At 30.7% G+C, this 14,673-nt stretch overlaps 2 protein-coding genes across 8 annotated transcripts; both read right to left on the bottom strand.

Moving 5' to 3' along the window:
* Window positions 1-616: 616 nt before the first annotated feature.
* On the bottom strand, window positions 617-4,765 carry LOC105773162 (protein PSK SIMULATOR 1-like). 7 transcript variants are annotated; one of them, XR_001126995.2, is made up of 7 exons: window positions 4,659-4,765; window positions 4,222-4,465; window positions 3,296-4,105; window positions 3,110-3,200; window positions 1,594-1,687; window positions 1,141-1,166; window positions 617-965 (listed from the first exon to the last, which is right to left on the bottom strand). XR_001126995.2 is itself a non-coding variant. In XM_052632960.1 (6 exons), exons 3-6 carry the CDS (start codon window positions 3,143-3,145, stop codon window positions 941-943), a joined length of 267 nt encoding a protein of 88 aa, XP_052488920.1. In that variant the 5' UTR covers window positions 3,146-3,200; window positions 4,005-4,105; window positions 4,222-4,633; the 3' UTR covers window positions 617-940. The 7 variants fall into 7 exon arrangements, 1 of the variants encoding a protein (XP_052488920.1); XR_001126993.2 differs by lacking the exon at window positions 4,659-4,765 and adding an exon at window positions 4,547-4,652; XR_008197115.1 differs by lacking the exon at window positions 4,659-4,765 and adding an exon at window positions 4,593-4,648.
* A 2,348-nt stretch (window positions 4,766-7,113) lies between these two features.
* Window positions 7,114-7,621, bottom strand: LOC105773161 (cysteine proteinase inhibitor 1). The gene has a single exon (XM_012594862.2). The coding sequence runs from the start codon at window positions 7,585-7,587 to the stop codon at window positions 7,228-7,230; it is 360 nt and encodes a 119-aa protein (XP_012450316.1). The 5' UTR covers window positions 7,588-7,621; the 3' UTR covers window positions 7,114-7,227.
* Between the last annotated feature and the right edge of the window lie 7,052 nt (window positions 7,622-14,673).

Here is a 14,673-nt window from a genome sequence, read left to right as displayed (position 1 = left end):
TTTTTTAGGCCTTTAGCTGCGCTTTTGAGAAGCACCGCAAAAAACGCCGCTATTGAACGCGTCGCTAACTATTGCGGCGTTTTTAGAAATAAACGCCGCTAAAGGTCATGGTCTTTAGCGACACTTTTCCCACAAACGCCGCTAAAGACTAGGACCTTTAGCGGTGCTTTTCCCACAAACGTCGCTAAAGACCATGACCTTTAGCTGCGCTTTTGTCACAAACACCGCTATAGACCATGACCTTTAGCGGCACTTTTCCCACAAACGCCGATAAAGACCATGACCTTTTAGCGACGCATTTGTCACAAACGCCGCTATAGAGCATGACCTTTAGCGGCACTTTTTATCACAAACACCGCTATAGAACAAACCTTTAGCGACGCTTCTCACAAAAACACCGCTAAAAACATATCATACAAAAAAATTATTTTAATCAAATAATATTTATTTTTATGATAAATATTATATTATGTTTTATTTTTTAATTTAAACTTTAAATATACTTTTAAGGATAAATAAAAAATATTATTTAAATTAAATTTTCTATGAAAATGATAAAAGAAGGCAAATAAAGGAAGCTTAAATAATAATAAAAATTAATAAAAGTGAGAAAACGTAAATAATTAATAAAAATTATAAATTATAAACCTCAAAATTTAGGTAAAATCAACACCAATGCAATGCAAGCCATTGTTGAGTCTAATACAAGTGAAGAAACTAAGATCCTAAGAAGAGAATCCTATTTTACTAACAACAGTAAATGCAACTGACAAGAAATATCCATACTTTGTCCAGTATTTATATTGAAAAATCAGATCAGAAGAAGCAATCTCTTTGCACACCATTTCAATTCCTAGTAAGGCCTTCGAAAGTAGTTGATGAAAGCCGACATACACATTCGATCAATCAGCTTTAAGTTTCAAAATTTCCTTGGCGGTCCTTAAACGAAAATAGGGCATGTGTTCCTACATGAGCATGGAAAAATCCAACTCAGTATAGGGCATGTGTTCCTTAAACAGCAATGTATGTCTTTGTGTATGGGGACAAATATCTGAGCAAAATGGAATAATCGATACAAGGAAGAATAAATATATCATGCAAAACAAATGATTGATTCAAAGTGTTAAGATAAATACTTACTTTATCACAGTCCAATAGGCTGTCTCCTGCATGTAAAAATCAAAATTATAGTACCATCATAAAATTAGCCATACCCGATAAAATTACCAAGGAAGGAGGAAAAACTTGGTCGTAAAGAACCTTCAATATTAAAAGAACTGAGACAGCAAATAATTGCCGAGAGTGTCACAGACAATATCCAGTTTGACTCAACCTAGGCCTTTGAAAACTAAGTTATAATCCCAGGCTGGGCAGCCAAAATATGGAATGTAGCATCCACCAATCTAAATATGAGAGGTCCAATAAATTCAAATTAAGTATGGGATGCACTCATAGAAATTGTGCAAACGAAATGTCACTAGAAAGCACTGACATGCCCAAGGGCTATGAATAAGCTTAACAGCCTCTTAAAAATAAAACTGAATTGAACATATATTGGTTTGAATTGAACATATATTGTTAGAAATAGGTTACCTCTTTGAACAGCAGTTGAATTATCCTCTTCCTGAAGCTTCCGTCGATAATCTTTTTCAAATCTGTCCAAGGCATGCAACTCATGGTATAATTCCTGCAAAGAGAACAGTTCTCTCCTTAAATGATTAGATCAGTTATAACCATTATTCATATGCCTTCTTTCTTAAGAAATGCATCAGAACAGCAAATTCGAAAGCAAGAAAATTTTCAACAATCTTAGCTAATCTAAAACTCTGTACCATCAGCCGCTATAAATAGAATTTATATCCTCTTTTGTTCCTAGAGCCAATCAGCTTAAACTAACAATTCTCTAAGATGTCCTTAGAAAGTAACTACTCTCATAAAATATGCCTACATAGCAAATTATTCCCCATTAGTGAATCATCAAGATAATTGGTTTTTCAACTTAAAAGTGCAGGGAGGCTAGAGATCTACGTCATACTTGACTTGTGCATTAAAATTGGGGGGGAAAAGTGTATAGTATTAAGAGATGATACAGATTTCTTTCATACTTCAAAAAAATAAAGCACTATACCATTGTCACAGTAAACTTTAAAGAGGTAAAACTGCCGTATGAGACAAAGAACTGCATTAAAGTGCAAAAATAAAGAAGCAATTGGTCCTTAAAAGTTCCAAGGTAAAAAATGTAGGTCGATCATTCCTTTCTAAAAGCTTGAGAATCAAGCCTTACTGGATTTGGATTGAACACTATTTTACCATCCTTGAATAAGCCACCATATTTTACAGTTTGTCTGGCACACCAACGTTTGAGGTCGAAATTTCTCTCACCCACTATGAATTATCCAATATAGGCAATAATAAGAAAAGCAGCAAAAATGGAATTTCAGAAGTGGGTGCAAAATATGGGAGCAACAAAAGTGTTATATAAGGAGAAGAGAGGACGATATCAAGCCAATGGAAATTACTGTCATTGGCAAATCACTCTTACAAAGTTCCATAACAAAGCCATGAATCAACAAATAATTGGAATAGGTAGCAAGTTTTATGAATGTTGCAACGGTAAGAATGCCCACGACTTATTCTAAAACCTCAACAGTGTTAAACATATTGCAAGATTGATTCACATGCTAAAATGCAATAGAACAAAACTGCATCATCATTACTTAAAATATTGTAATAGATAATTTAAGAAAGAAATTTCTGAAGCCTATCAAAAGAAAAAACCAACAGAGAGAATATTTAAAAAAAAAAACTTTGCTGCATGGATATGTAGTTCAGACAAAGTCTCCAAATATAAAGGGAAAAAAAATAATTCAATAGATAATTTAAGAAGAAAACTTCTGAAGCCTTGCAGGATAAAGAATAACAGAAATAAAATATTTGCCACATGGATTTTTGGTTCATACAATGTCTTCAAACATAAAGGGAAAAAAGAAATATTTTCTCTACTGCTTAGGAAAAGATGGAATGTAAATTTCGGTTTTAAACAATTTAATCTTATACTGCAACTTCTAAGAGCAGCTTTCTCAGAATAATGGTAGGAACTGATACTTACAGCTGTATACTGAACATAAGACATCAATTGTTGCATTATTGCCTCTGCTTCATCCTTCAATTGTTTCTCAGGTGTAAGCTCAGAACCCAACCTAAATATTACAAAAGACACAACATGAAAGATTTTAGAATCTTGCACTAATGTCATAAACAACACTTAAAAAAGTGCAACAAGCCGGAAAATTACTTTTCAAAATAACGATCCAAATTATGCCACTGAGGATCTTTACAACGGTTGCCAAAATGTACCACCTCTCCAGAAAAAACTTTTAACTCTTCCCTATTGGAAATGGATAACAAAAAATGTTCAAAACTTTCACATTATTTGAAATTTAACCACCATTAGAGAGGATATTAACAAACTGTATAGCAACAAAATCATTTTCAAAGCAACAAATCGATTGTTTCAACAATCGTGAATCAGAATCAAAGAACAACCAAACCAGATCAAGTGAATCAGGCAATGCAGATGAAGCATATTCATATATAAACTGTATGTTCAGCCGTAAGCAAGTCCAATTAACTTAGAATGAATGAATTATTAAAATTTTTTATTAAAAACAGTATGTATATATATATATATAAACAAAAAAAAAAAGAGTTTAAATAAACAGTTTGAATCAACAGAAAAGAAAAGCTATGATAATTTTGAAGACTTTCGTGCCTAGATAAATTAAGTTGAAAAAAATATAATTTCAAGGCAAAGTATTTCAAAGATTACTACAAAGCATATCCTGTAACAACAAATGCTTCATCCAAAACAGTAAATCAAAATAATAAAGCACCAAACTTGTATACTGCCCACCATTATAAATCACTAAAAGCAAGAAAAACAAAAATGACTTAATTCACGGAATTCACGAATGTTAACATCAGACATGAGTTTAAAACTTTGCCTTCGGAAGGATGTTCAAAACCAGAATCCACAATAGATCGAAGCAGCTCTGGTTTCAGCAGAAAGTCTCTGAATCCCGAACTGTGAATTCTAACATACCTCCTACACCACATAAAAAGAAATGAAACAAATTAAAATCAAATTGCTTTACAAAAAACTAGCAGATTATATTAGAACATTGTTTTCCTTAAAAATATGTATAAGTTAAAATGACTAACTTCTTAGCAGAATCAGCAGCCTTAATGGAGGCAGAGTCAGGGGCTTTTTCATCATCTTCTTCGTAGTCGAGAAGCTCTTCCTCGTAGGCGTCGTTGTCCTTTATCTCCCACATTCTAATCAACCAATAAAATGAAACAAAATAATAACAAATTCATAGTTGGGAAAGGGATATAATTTCCATTAAATCTCCCTTCTCAACTTCTTGTTTATCTCCTTCAACCTCCTGTAATTTTCTTCCATTCCCTGCAAAAACACACACAAAAAAATGGAATAAAGAACAACAACAAACAGAACCCCACAAAGCTTAAAAACTAAATTGTAAACCTCATGGAGAGAAAAAGAAAAGGTTTAGGGATTTGAACGGTATTACTAGAGGTTGGGGCAAAAGAACTCATGGAATTTTGAGATTAAAAGGGAAAAAGAATTAAGTACAAACCTTTATTTGGGTGTTTAGGGCACGCGATGGAGATGAGAATAAGAGGGAGTAACGAGCGGGTAACCAAAAATTTTTTTGATGGGAGTGAACGGGATTTTGAAAAATTTTTGCGGCAACACCGCTATTGCTTATCTTTTGCGGTGTTTTTTATAAAAACGCCGTAAAAATTTATTTTATTTTGTACAAAACGACGCCATTTTACTATGCTAAAAATCTTATATTTTTTCTGCTAAAATTATTTTAAAGTAAAATTATTTGTTGTATGCTTTTTATAAAACGCTTATTATTACTACCTTTATGGCATTTTTCATAAAACGCCATAAAAAATTATTTCATTTTAAATCATTAATTTTTTTAATTTAAACATCTAATTTTACGGTTAAAATTATCAATGTAGCAATTAGAAAATGATAAAATAATTTTGTAGTCTTTAATGTTTGTATTTTTATTAATTTGGTCTTTTCTTTAAAAGTATATAAATATTATAAAATAAAAGTTTAAAATCTTTTAAAATTTTTAAAAAATTTAAAATCTTTTAAAATTCATTTTAAAATTTTAAATCACAAAAATATAAAACCTTTCAAAATTTAAAAATATGTTATTTACTCTTTAAATGATAATTAGAAATGTTCACTACCCATACAACCCACCTAGTCCAAAATATGGTTAGGCTTAGATTTATATTTTTTATTATTTTTAAACAATGAAATGGGTGATTCGAGTAAAACGAGCTTGAAGTTAGAAAAGTTTTTAAAATTGGGCATTCGTAACACCTAATCCATAAACCTTAAAATGGTAACACTTAAACCTTAAACTCTAAACAATGCATTATAACAGTCAAATCATTAACGCTAAACCGTAAACCATAAACATCAAGCCCTAAAACAGTAAATTTGATCATTATCTTATAAGCCGTAAACACTAACCTCATATTAACACTAAAATGTAAACTCTAAACGTTAAACTCCAATCCCTAAGCCCTAAACCCTGAACTCAAAACTGTAATCCTAAAATAATAAACATTATGATGATATTTATTCATCATTATCCACTAACCCGACCCAAATCCAAATGCAAACCCTACCCTGCTTTGCTCATTTTGTTTTCCCAACCCTGGACCTGAGCACTCGCCACTCACCCACCCTAACGAAGTACCCAACGTAATTCGATTAATGATTGCAAATATAAGATATTTGCAATTTCTTTTGAAATTGGGCTATTCAGATAAATTAGACCTACTTGTCCACCACTACCGCTATACTGCCTGAAGCAGCATTCGGCTCTAGACTCGAGACCCAGCTAACACTTTTTGTTATCAAGAAAAAACAGACAGCTTTTTCTTTTCAGGAGCAAATCGTCCAACTAACCCCACCGACTCTACTAGCTAAATTGAATCCCAACTTCACTTAATTAGTTTCTAAAATTCAATATTTAATAAATTTTATTCGAATTTCAATATTTATAATATTTTCCTATAACCATTTCTCAGCCTAAAAAACCTAGTATTAATTTCTAGTGGGTATTAGACCAAGTAACAACAATTTAAGTTTTATGATATTTTATTTTACTCATAATTTACTATATTTTTCTAGTAAAGTAGTTTAAATAAACTATGATTGAAAAATAATAATAAATAGTTAGGAGTTAGGACTTCTCTTTAATAAAAACATTTTCTATTAAACAATATTATTTGTTATCATTTAAATGTCAATTTGACCAATATATAATAAATACAACGAAATATTAATTTTTTCAACTTATAATAAAAAATATAATTGAAACATTACTTGAGAATATATCAAAGAATGAGATAATTGAAATGGTTTTAGATTTTATTATTAGCGGCGCTTTTTAAAAAACGCCGCTAAAGGTACGAGCATTAGCGGCGCTTCTTCAAAAACGCCGCTAAAGGTAGGAGCATTAGCGGCGCTTATTACAAAACGCCGCTAAAGGTACGAGCATTAGCGGCGCTTTTTCAAAAAACGCCACTAAAGACCCCAAAAACGCTAAAAACGGAGTAGTTGGGCTTAGGTTTTGTGCGGCGCTTTTTGGAAAACGCCGCTAATGCTTATTTTTAGCGGCGTTTTCCAAAATCCGCCGCTAATGCTCGATCTTTAGCGGCGTTTTTGTAAAAGCACCGCTAATGCTTGATTTTTAGTGGCGTTTTTTGTCCTAACGCTGCTAAAAGTACCGCTAAAAGCCTATTTTGGTGTAGTGATACTTTTTATTTGAATCTTACATTGGTCAAATACTTGTATATAAGCTATTGTAAATGATTCAAATAATAACAGAAAATCATTTTACCAATATTTCCACACTTTTTGGTGCGATGACTTTAACAAACAATTCCATGACCCCTCCCGAATTATTTTATGAGAAATTAATGCATTTTATTTTTCTTTTCTAATCTTTGAAAAAAAACAAAGGATATAATATGATGTACTATTCTATTCAAAAAACGAAGGATATATTAGCATAGCAAGATTTTATTCTCCACTCATCACTTACATATCAAAAATGGACAATGATAACATACATGAACATCTATATTGTTATCATATAATAAAATCTAATCCATGACGAGGGTAAAGGAGGTAAGATTTCTAAAATGCAGCCACGCCTTCTCCCACACCACAGCCTCATACGTATTAACAGCGCTTCCGTCCTTCGCCTTCAAAACTAGCTTATAATTGATCCCGGAGACTACTTGAGTCTCGCCTTTCACCACCTCATCCAACTTTAAACTCACCTTTGACTGCTTGTTATACTCGTCGACAGCGAATTTCGCTATCTCCATCACGTGTGGGTCCTTGATGTCCTTGATTGGCGTCCATCCTCCGGCGAGAGCATCCTTTCTAGCATCGGAGAAAGTGAGGGAAAGGAGAAGGATGGACAGCGGGAGGATCAAGAAGCAAGAATTTTGCTGCATTTTGAGTCTGCTTTGTATGTTCTTGGTTGATTTTGGTCGTAGGTTAGGGAATTGAAGAAATTGGAATGAATTATTTATAGATAAATTTTAATATGCATAAATGGTATGTTAATTTTTATGGCAATAAGTTTTCTTTTTGGAAATACGTTTTATTTTTGGTAATAAATTTGCATGCATTTAATTTTTATGGAAATAAATTTTATTTTGTTGAAAATCCGTTTTTATTTTTTATTTTTAGTAATAAGTTTGTAGGTATTTATTGGTAATAAGGTAGAGGGATGACAAAAAGGAAAATTAGGTGACCCCGTTAATGCATCAGTTTTTTTTCTTTTCTTTTTTTGATGATTTCTTGCCAAAAGAGAAAAAAATATGCCTCATTTAATATCTGTCTTTATATATATGTTACATTGTCAAACAAAGTAGCTAATAATAATTAAAAGGAAAAAATAGGGATGTTGGGTAGCACAGTCAAATCAAATAAGCCTACTTTCTTGGAAGAAGGATTTTAGCTACCAAAATTGTAATCCTGCAACTGAGAAGCCAAAACAAAGTGAGACGAAGAGCCACATAATTTTGGGGCCATTTTATCAAAATAGTCTAAAAAAATATTATATTTATAAAAATAACCCAGGTTTAAAAATAATCATCAAAATAACTTAAAATGAACAGTAAAATTGGGTTGTGGCTTGTAAATGGCCGGAACCCACTCGTATTTTGCACCCATGATTGCCTAATAATTGTATCAGACTTAAAAAAATTAATTTTTTGGGTTTTGGCCTGTCAATTGCCGGAACCCATGTATTTTTTTTTTAAAAATTGTATAATATTGATATACGAAAAAGGAAAAAAAATTTTGGTTGCTGGCTTATCAATGGCCGGCACCCAGTACAATTTAAAAAAAATTCTTTTTTTTCGTGTCAGAATCAGATATCAATATACGAAAAAAAAGTTCTTTTTTTCAGTGTCGAATCGGATATCGATATCTGAAAAAATAAAAAATTTCATATCTTGATATCCGATTTTGACACAAATTTTTTAAATTGATCTGGTGCCGCCATTGATGTGCCAAGACCCAAAATTTTATTTTTTATTTTTTCAGATATCGATATCTCGATTTTGACACAAAAAATTAATTTTTTTCTAAATTAGATTGAGTGCCGCCATTGACAAAGCCAAGATCCAATTTTTTTTACTGTTTTCATATACTGATATCTAATTCTAACACGAAATTTTTTTTAATTGTACTGGGTGCCGGCCATTGACAGGCCAACACCCAAATTTTTTTTTTCTTTTTCTTCTTTTTCCTTTTTCGTATATCAGTATTATACAATTTAAAAAAAATACGTGGGTTCGGGCCATTGACAGGCCAAAACCTAAAAAATTAATTTTTTTAAGTCTGACACAATTATTAGACAATTATGGGTGCAAAATACGAGTGAGTTCCGGCTATTGACAGGCCACAACCTAATTTTACTGTTTATTTTAAATTATTTTGGTGATTGTTTTTAAACCTGTGTCATTTTTATAAATATAATATTTTTTAGACTATTTTAAGAAAATGGCCTCATTTTGGAGATAGTGTGGTACAACTGCTGCTATTCACAAAACAACCACGAGGCCTTGGGTGCATTATAAAAAGTATGAACAAATATATATAGCACTAGCCCTGTCCATGGGTCGGGCGGCCCGGCCCGGCCCGACGGCCCGCCCGAAATATGGGAGGGTTTGGGTAAAAATATAGGCCCGAAATATGGGCTTGGGCAAAATTTTAGGCCCGTTTAAAAAATGGGCCGGGCCTCGGACACGATTTTTTGGCCTGAGCCCGGCCCGACCCGAAAAATATTAAATATATATTTTTTATTTTTAAAATATAATAGTTTTTTATTTTAAGTTTATTTACTTTCATTTCCTTGACTAGTGTTACAAAATAATAATAAAACATCAAGTTTGTTTTACTAATCAAATGTTAGATTTTGTTACAACAATTAATACAATTAATAATTTGATAAATTTACTAATCAAATGTTAGATTTTATTACAACAATTAATACAATTAATACAATTAATAATTTGATAAATTTACTAATCAAATGTTAGATTTTATTACAACAATTAATACAATTAATAATTAATAATTTGATAATTTTACAAACAATTAATTTTAATAACAATTAGCTTTAATTTTATTAAAAAAACTAATTTTAATTTTAATTTTAATTAAAAACGGGCCGGGCCCCATATTTTTCTTCGGGCTGGGTCTGGGCAAAATCTCAGGCCCATATTTCGGGCTGGGCCGAGCCCAGACCTAATAAACGGGCTGAAATTTTTTGTGGGCCCGACCCGGCCCATGGACAGGTCTATATAGCACGCATGCTTATATTTGTGCCAGTTTTGTTTGTTTCCTAATATCATGAATAAATGAAGAGACTTACATCGACATGGCCTTTCTTGGCAACATTAAACCAGTCCTTAAACTGAACACCTGTCCACCAATCAAAATCAATGGTCAAGGTAATCAGAGGCCAATGCCCGATTGTATGTCGAACCGGGATGAAGGGACCAACAACACCCCCACTACCAATACCACCCCTCCTATCATCATCATAGCCAACGCCTCAACTCCAACTACGGTACTCACAATTAGGCACCGAGTTTCTTTGGTTTTTTTTAAGGAAAAATAAAATGAAACCATATCACCTATATTAGATAATTCTTAAATTTTTTTATCAAAAGCTATAAATTAAATATTTTATTTATTTCCTATTTTAAATTTACAAGATTATACCTATTTAAATTTTAGTTTTAAGCTACTAAAATGATTTCTCTGAAGGAGTAAAATTATTATTTATTTTCAAAAGATAATATTTTAAGATTAAAGTTTCATATATAAATTTGAACCACAATTAAAGTTTCATATGTATAATTGCATCAAATTAAAATTCATGTATAATATCAAAATTTATCCGTATTATATTTCAATGATGTTTTAACAAAGTTAGATATTTTTAATTTAATTAAAAGGAAAAAGTGAATTTAATTGGAAATAATCAAAAGATGAATGTAAATATCGGATTCATAGTGATATTAAAATTAAGTAAATTTAATTTTAAATTTTTAAAATGTATTATCATCGGATGTATTTATCTATACTTATATTAAGTTTCGATTGAGTTGATGTCATACGTCAATAAGATACCAACTCAATTGAGATATTTCAAAATAATAAAGATTAATACGAACGTATTTTTATCTTTTCATATTTTATATTGGGTACATGCTTATTAAATTTTTAACTTTGTCATTTCAACCAAAGCATCGACTTATTTTCATATGATTTTTAATTAATATTTCATTAAATGATTTTTCATGTATTTTGTAGGAGCCATAAATCTAGCGGATAAATATCAAAATTATATATGAACTTCAGGTCAATGTAAATTGTTATGTATGAACTTTGATTTTGTACATATATATATATATATATATGAGATTTTAATTTGATTTAATTTTCACAAAACCACTAATAACATTATCAACACATGGCACTATTTTTCGTTTATATATGAAAATAAATTAATGTATTTATTTCTTTATATGTGTACAATTGAATTAAAATCAAAATTTTATGCATAAATATAAATTAATATAAAAATTTCATGTATATAATTACACTGAATCAAAGTTCATGTATCGAATTGCATATAGAATTAGAATTTCTATATGATTATTTTCAGTATTTATGTATATGATTATTTTCAGTCTCAAAAACTTTTTATAAGAGACGATTTTGGAAGTCCTAAGGGATCAATCCATTCGATCTAACTGACCCAATTTGTGATGTGGATGCTACCAATCTTATGTTGTCATAAGATAATTCATTTTTCGATGAGGACACTTGTTATTCCTAGAGTCATTCTATCTTTTATTTCTTCCATTTTTTGGATCACTTGGGATCCTTGATTTCTGGGTTTTCATTCTAGAGTTCATTTTCCTTCAATGACTTCATGATGTTCCTGTAAGTGTAAACAATATTGAGGATGAACTTTTACCATCAAATAACCATAGTTGATCACAATGAATTTTTAGGGCACATAGACTTTGGTTTAAACTTATAAGAGGATAATCAACACTACACCAAAACAGGCTTTTAGCGGCGCTTTTTTAGGCCTTTAGCGGCGCTTTTTAGCGTCACTAAAAGTATTAGTGGCGCTTTGAGAAGCGCCGCAAAAAACGCCGCTAATGACAGTGTCGCTAATTTTAGCGGCGTTTTTAGAAATAAACGCCGCTAAAGAACAAGACCTTTAGCGGCGCTTTTTTCACAAACGCCGCTAAAGACTATGACCTTTAGCGGCGCTAAAGACAATGACCTTTAGCGACGCTTTTCTCACAAACGCCGCTAAAGACCATGATCTTTAGCGGCGCTTCTCGCAAAAACGCCGCTAAAAACATAACCTTTTAAAAAAATTATTTTAATCAAATAATATTTATTTTTATGATAAATATTATATTATGTTTTATTTTTAAAATTTGAACTTTAAATATACTTTTAGGACAAAAAAAATTATTTAAATTAAATTTTCTATGAAAATTTTAACTTTAAAACTAAATATAAAAATTAATAAATTTAGTTTTAGAATTTAAAATAATAAATTAATAACACAATTAAAATCCAAAAGTTAGAACTCAAATTGTCATAAATATTAAAGTAAAAATAAAATTTAGAATCAAAACTAAAATAAACAATACATATGAGAAACAGACTAACTAGTCGAACCTGCCTATGACTATACACATCGCAAGAGAATTAAGTTCAAGCTCTACCAGCAACATCTTTAGTTTCATTGGCGCTGCAATTGGCACTCTTTTCCACCTCAAGATTGGAGGCAAAGTCTATGTCATCTAGGACTTTGGTGAAGAATCGAAATTCGTGGTCGCACAAGGCTTTTGCACTTCTATTGCGCTTGAAAACCAAGATATACCCTATTTAGCATAGAGCAAAATGTAGGCTTCAGACAACGACATGACTTCTTCTTCAACACAAGTAACCTACAAAAGATGAACATGACCATTATGCACTATTATTCTAAGTACCATTAAAATGTTACTGAGTATATTACAAGTTGAAGAACAAGCAAAATATTTAAAGCAGTGAAATTTCAAACTTAGGATGGAAATTTGCAATATCACTGAAATTATCAAATCCAAATGCTTGAAGAACAAGCAAAATATTTAAAGCAGTGGGGAAACAGAACCCTCTGTAAGTACCATCAGTGATGATAATGTATAAAGAATTTTCCATGATCTGTGAACATGATATTCAAAATATCATGTTTTTCGTGTGTCTACCACTATTGTCGAGTGTTCAATTATTCTAAAGAACTTTAATATAAAAGAAAGAACATATGTACCATGATAAATAGATGAATAAAGCTTACACTATACATTAAATAAGAAACCAAGTCGAATGAACATGCTACTAGAAATATTAGTAAATTGATTTGTTTAAAATCTTTAAAACTTAATATGGAAATTTATTCAATTATTACTAAATATTTTAAAATAAGATTTATAAAATTGACTGTACTTTTAGCTATATACAATTTTTATACCAAATTTTAACGTTCTAAGTGTAATTAACGAGGATATACTTTCTTATAGGATACAACAAGTTTTTTGTTTTCTAAATTTTAATAACTTTTTGTACAATCTTTTACAATTTCTAATGATTTTATATATTCTTTTATAAATTTAAAAAAATTCATAATTTTGATATGTTTTATAGCTTCTATTATTTTTACAATTGTCTTGAAATTTCTAACATTTTTAAAATTTTAAGAAATATTTCTTTAATTTGTGTATATTTTTTTTACCTATTTTTTAAATATAGTATGCCACAGTCTAATTAACTAAAAGGATAGCCAGACATAGTGTTGGAATGACTCTCAACAAGTTAACTAGGGTTAATAAAGCTTAAATCTAGCTCTCTACCCACCACCTTATGAGCAAAGAAAACTCAAATTTTAACCATCATTTTTTAACATTAATGGCCTTGTTTTGGTCAAACCAAGATAGCAATATCATTTAGCACCAAAAAGAAGGTAATGTGATTCAATCATATGGCATTTTTTATTGTTAAAGGTGAGTCATTAAGCTCTGTCTTCTACACCATATGCTTAGCTACATAAATAAATTATATTCGATTGGATGCATAAAGAATGAAAGGTATATCATACAGGCCATGATGAACACATCTTACCAATTCCAATAATAAAACTAACAATTTAAAAGAACGTAAATTATGTGAATGAAACAGCAACAACCATAAAAGTTAGTGAGGTGAATGTTACGATTTGCTAAATAAAAATAACTACAAATGCATTGAACTAACTCGAGAAAGCAGTTCTATTTGAAGGTTGCCTTTTGTATATTCATTTTTATGCATGGCATCTAGTGATTAGCACCTAATCCTCGTGATTTTGGGAGCCTAGAAGCGACTGAATCCAGCTCCCCTTGGAAAATAAAGAAAGACGAAAAAAACAACAACATATGCATACAACACTCATAGTAACAATTAAAGTAGAAGAAATTAGTGGAAAGGGAAAGATATACCATAAATCCAGGTCCTTTAAAAAATTATTGAATAACATATATATTTATAACATCAAGAAAGAAAATCCACGTTAACACTTTTGGAATCCAGGATATAAGGATGACCCGAGAACTATTCTATAGATCAATCCTAAAGAATTTGACATTTGAATTATTTGAAATACACTCCAACTTATCTGTTGTTTTTTGACTAGAAGGTTTCTATTTTCCTGGAGAAGGGAAGCTCTCACATTTCTTTTGAAACATGAAAATATATTGATTTTTTTAAAGAAAAAAAAAAGAAGAGAAGAGATTCTAACATATTGTAAAAAATCTACTGGTGCAAATACAAGTAATTAAAACAAAATCATACTCATAAGATTTTAAAGAAATAGACATACCAACTCCACGTGTTAAAAATGCCACAATCTGCAGACATAAATATGTTTTTCTATTAGTTCAACAAGATGGAAAAGAAAATAAAGAAAGAGCAAAGCA

Source organism: Gossypium raimondii, chromosome 6, assembly GCF_025698545.1.
Source record: "Gossypium raimondii isolate GPD5lz chromosome 6, ASM2569854v1, whole genome shotgun sequence".
NCBI classification, from domain to species: domain Eukaryota; kingdom Viridiplantae; phylum Streptophyta; class Magnoliopsida; order Malvales; family Malvaceae; genus Gossypium; species Gossypium raimondii.
Note: the sequence above shows the minus strand (reverse complement) of the source record. Positions and strands in the feature narration are given on the sequence as shown.

Bases quoted from the DNA above. Each gene is read 5' to 3' on its own strand.
- LOC105773162 (XM_052632960.1), bottom strand. From the start codon at position 3,145: ATGCAACAATTGATGTCTTATGTTCAGTATACAGCT. The intron at 1,167-1,593 runs GTAACCTATTTC...TTTTACATGCAG, and splicing joins TTCAACTGCTGTTCAAAGAG to GAGACAGCCTATTGGACTGT. The intron at 1,052-1,140 runs GTAAGTATTTAT...CATTTTGCTCAG, and splicing joins GCCTATTGGACTGTGATAAA to ATATTTGTCCCCATACACAA.
- LOC105773161 (XM_012594862.2), bottom strand. From the start codon at position 7,587: ATGCAGCAAAATTCTTGCTTCTTGATCCTCCCGCTGTCCATCCTTCTC.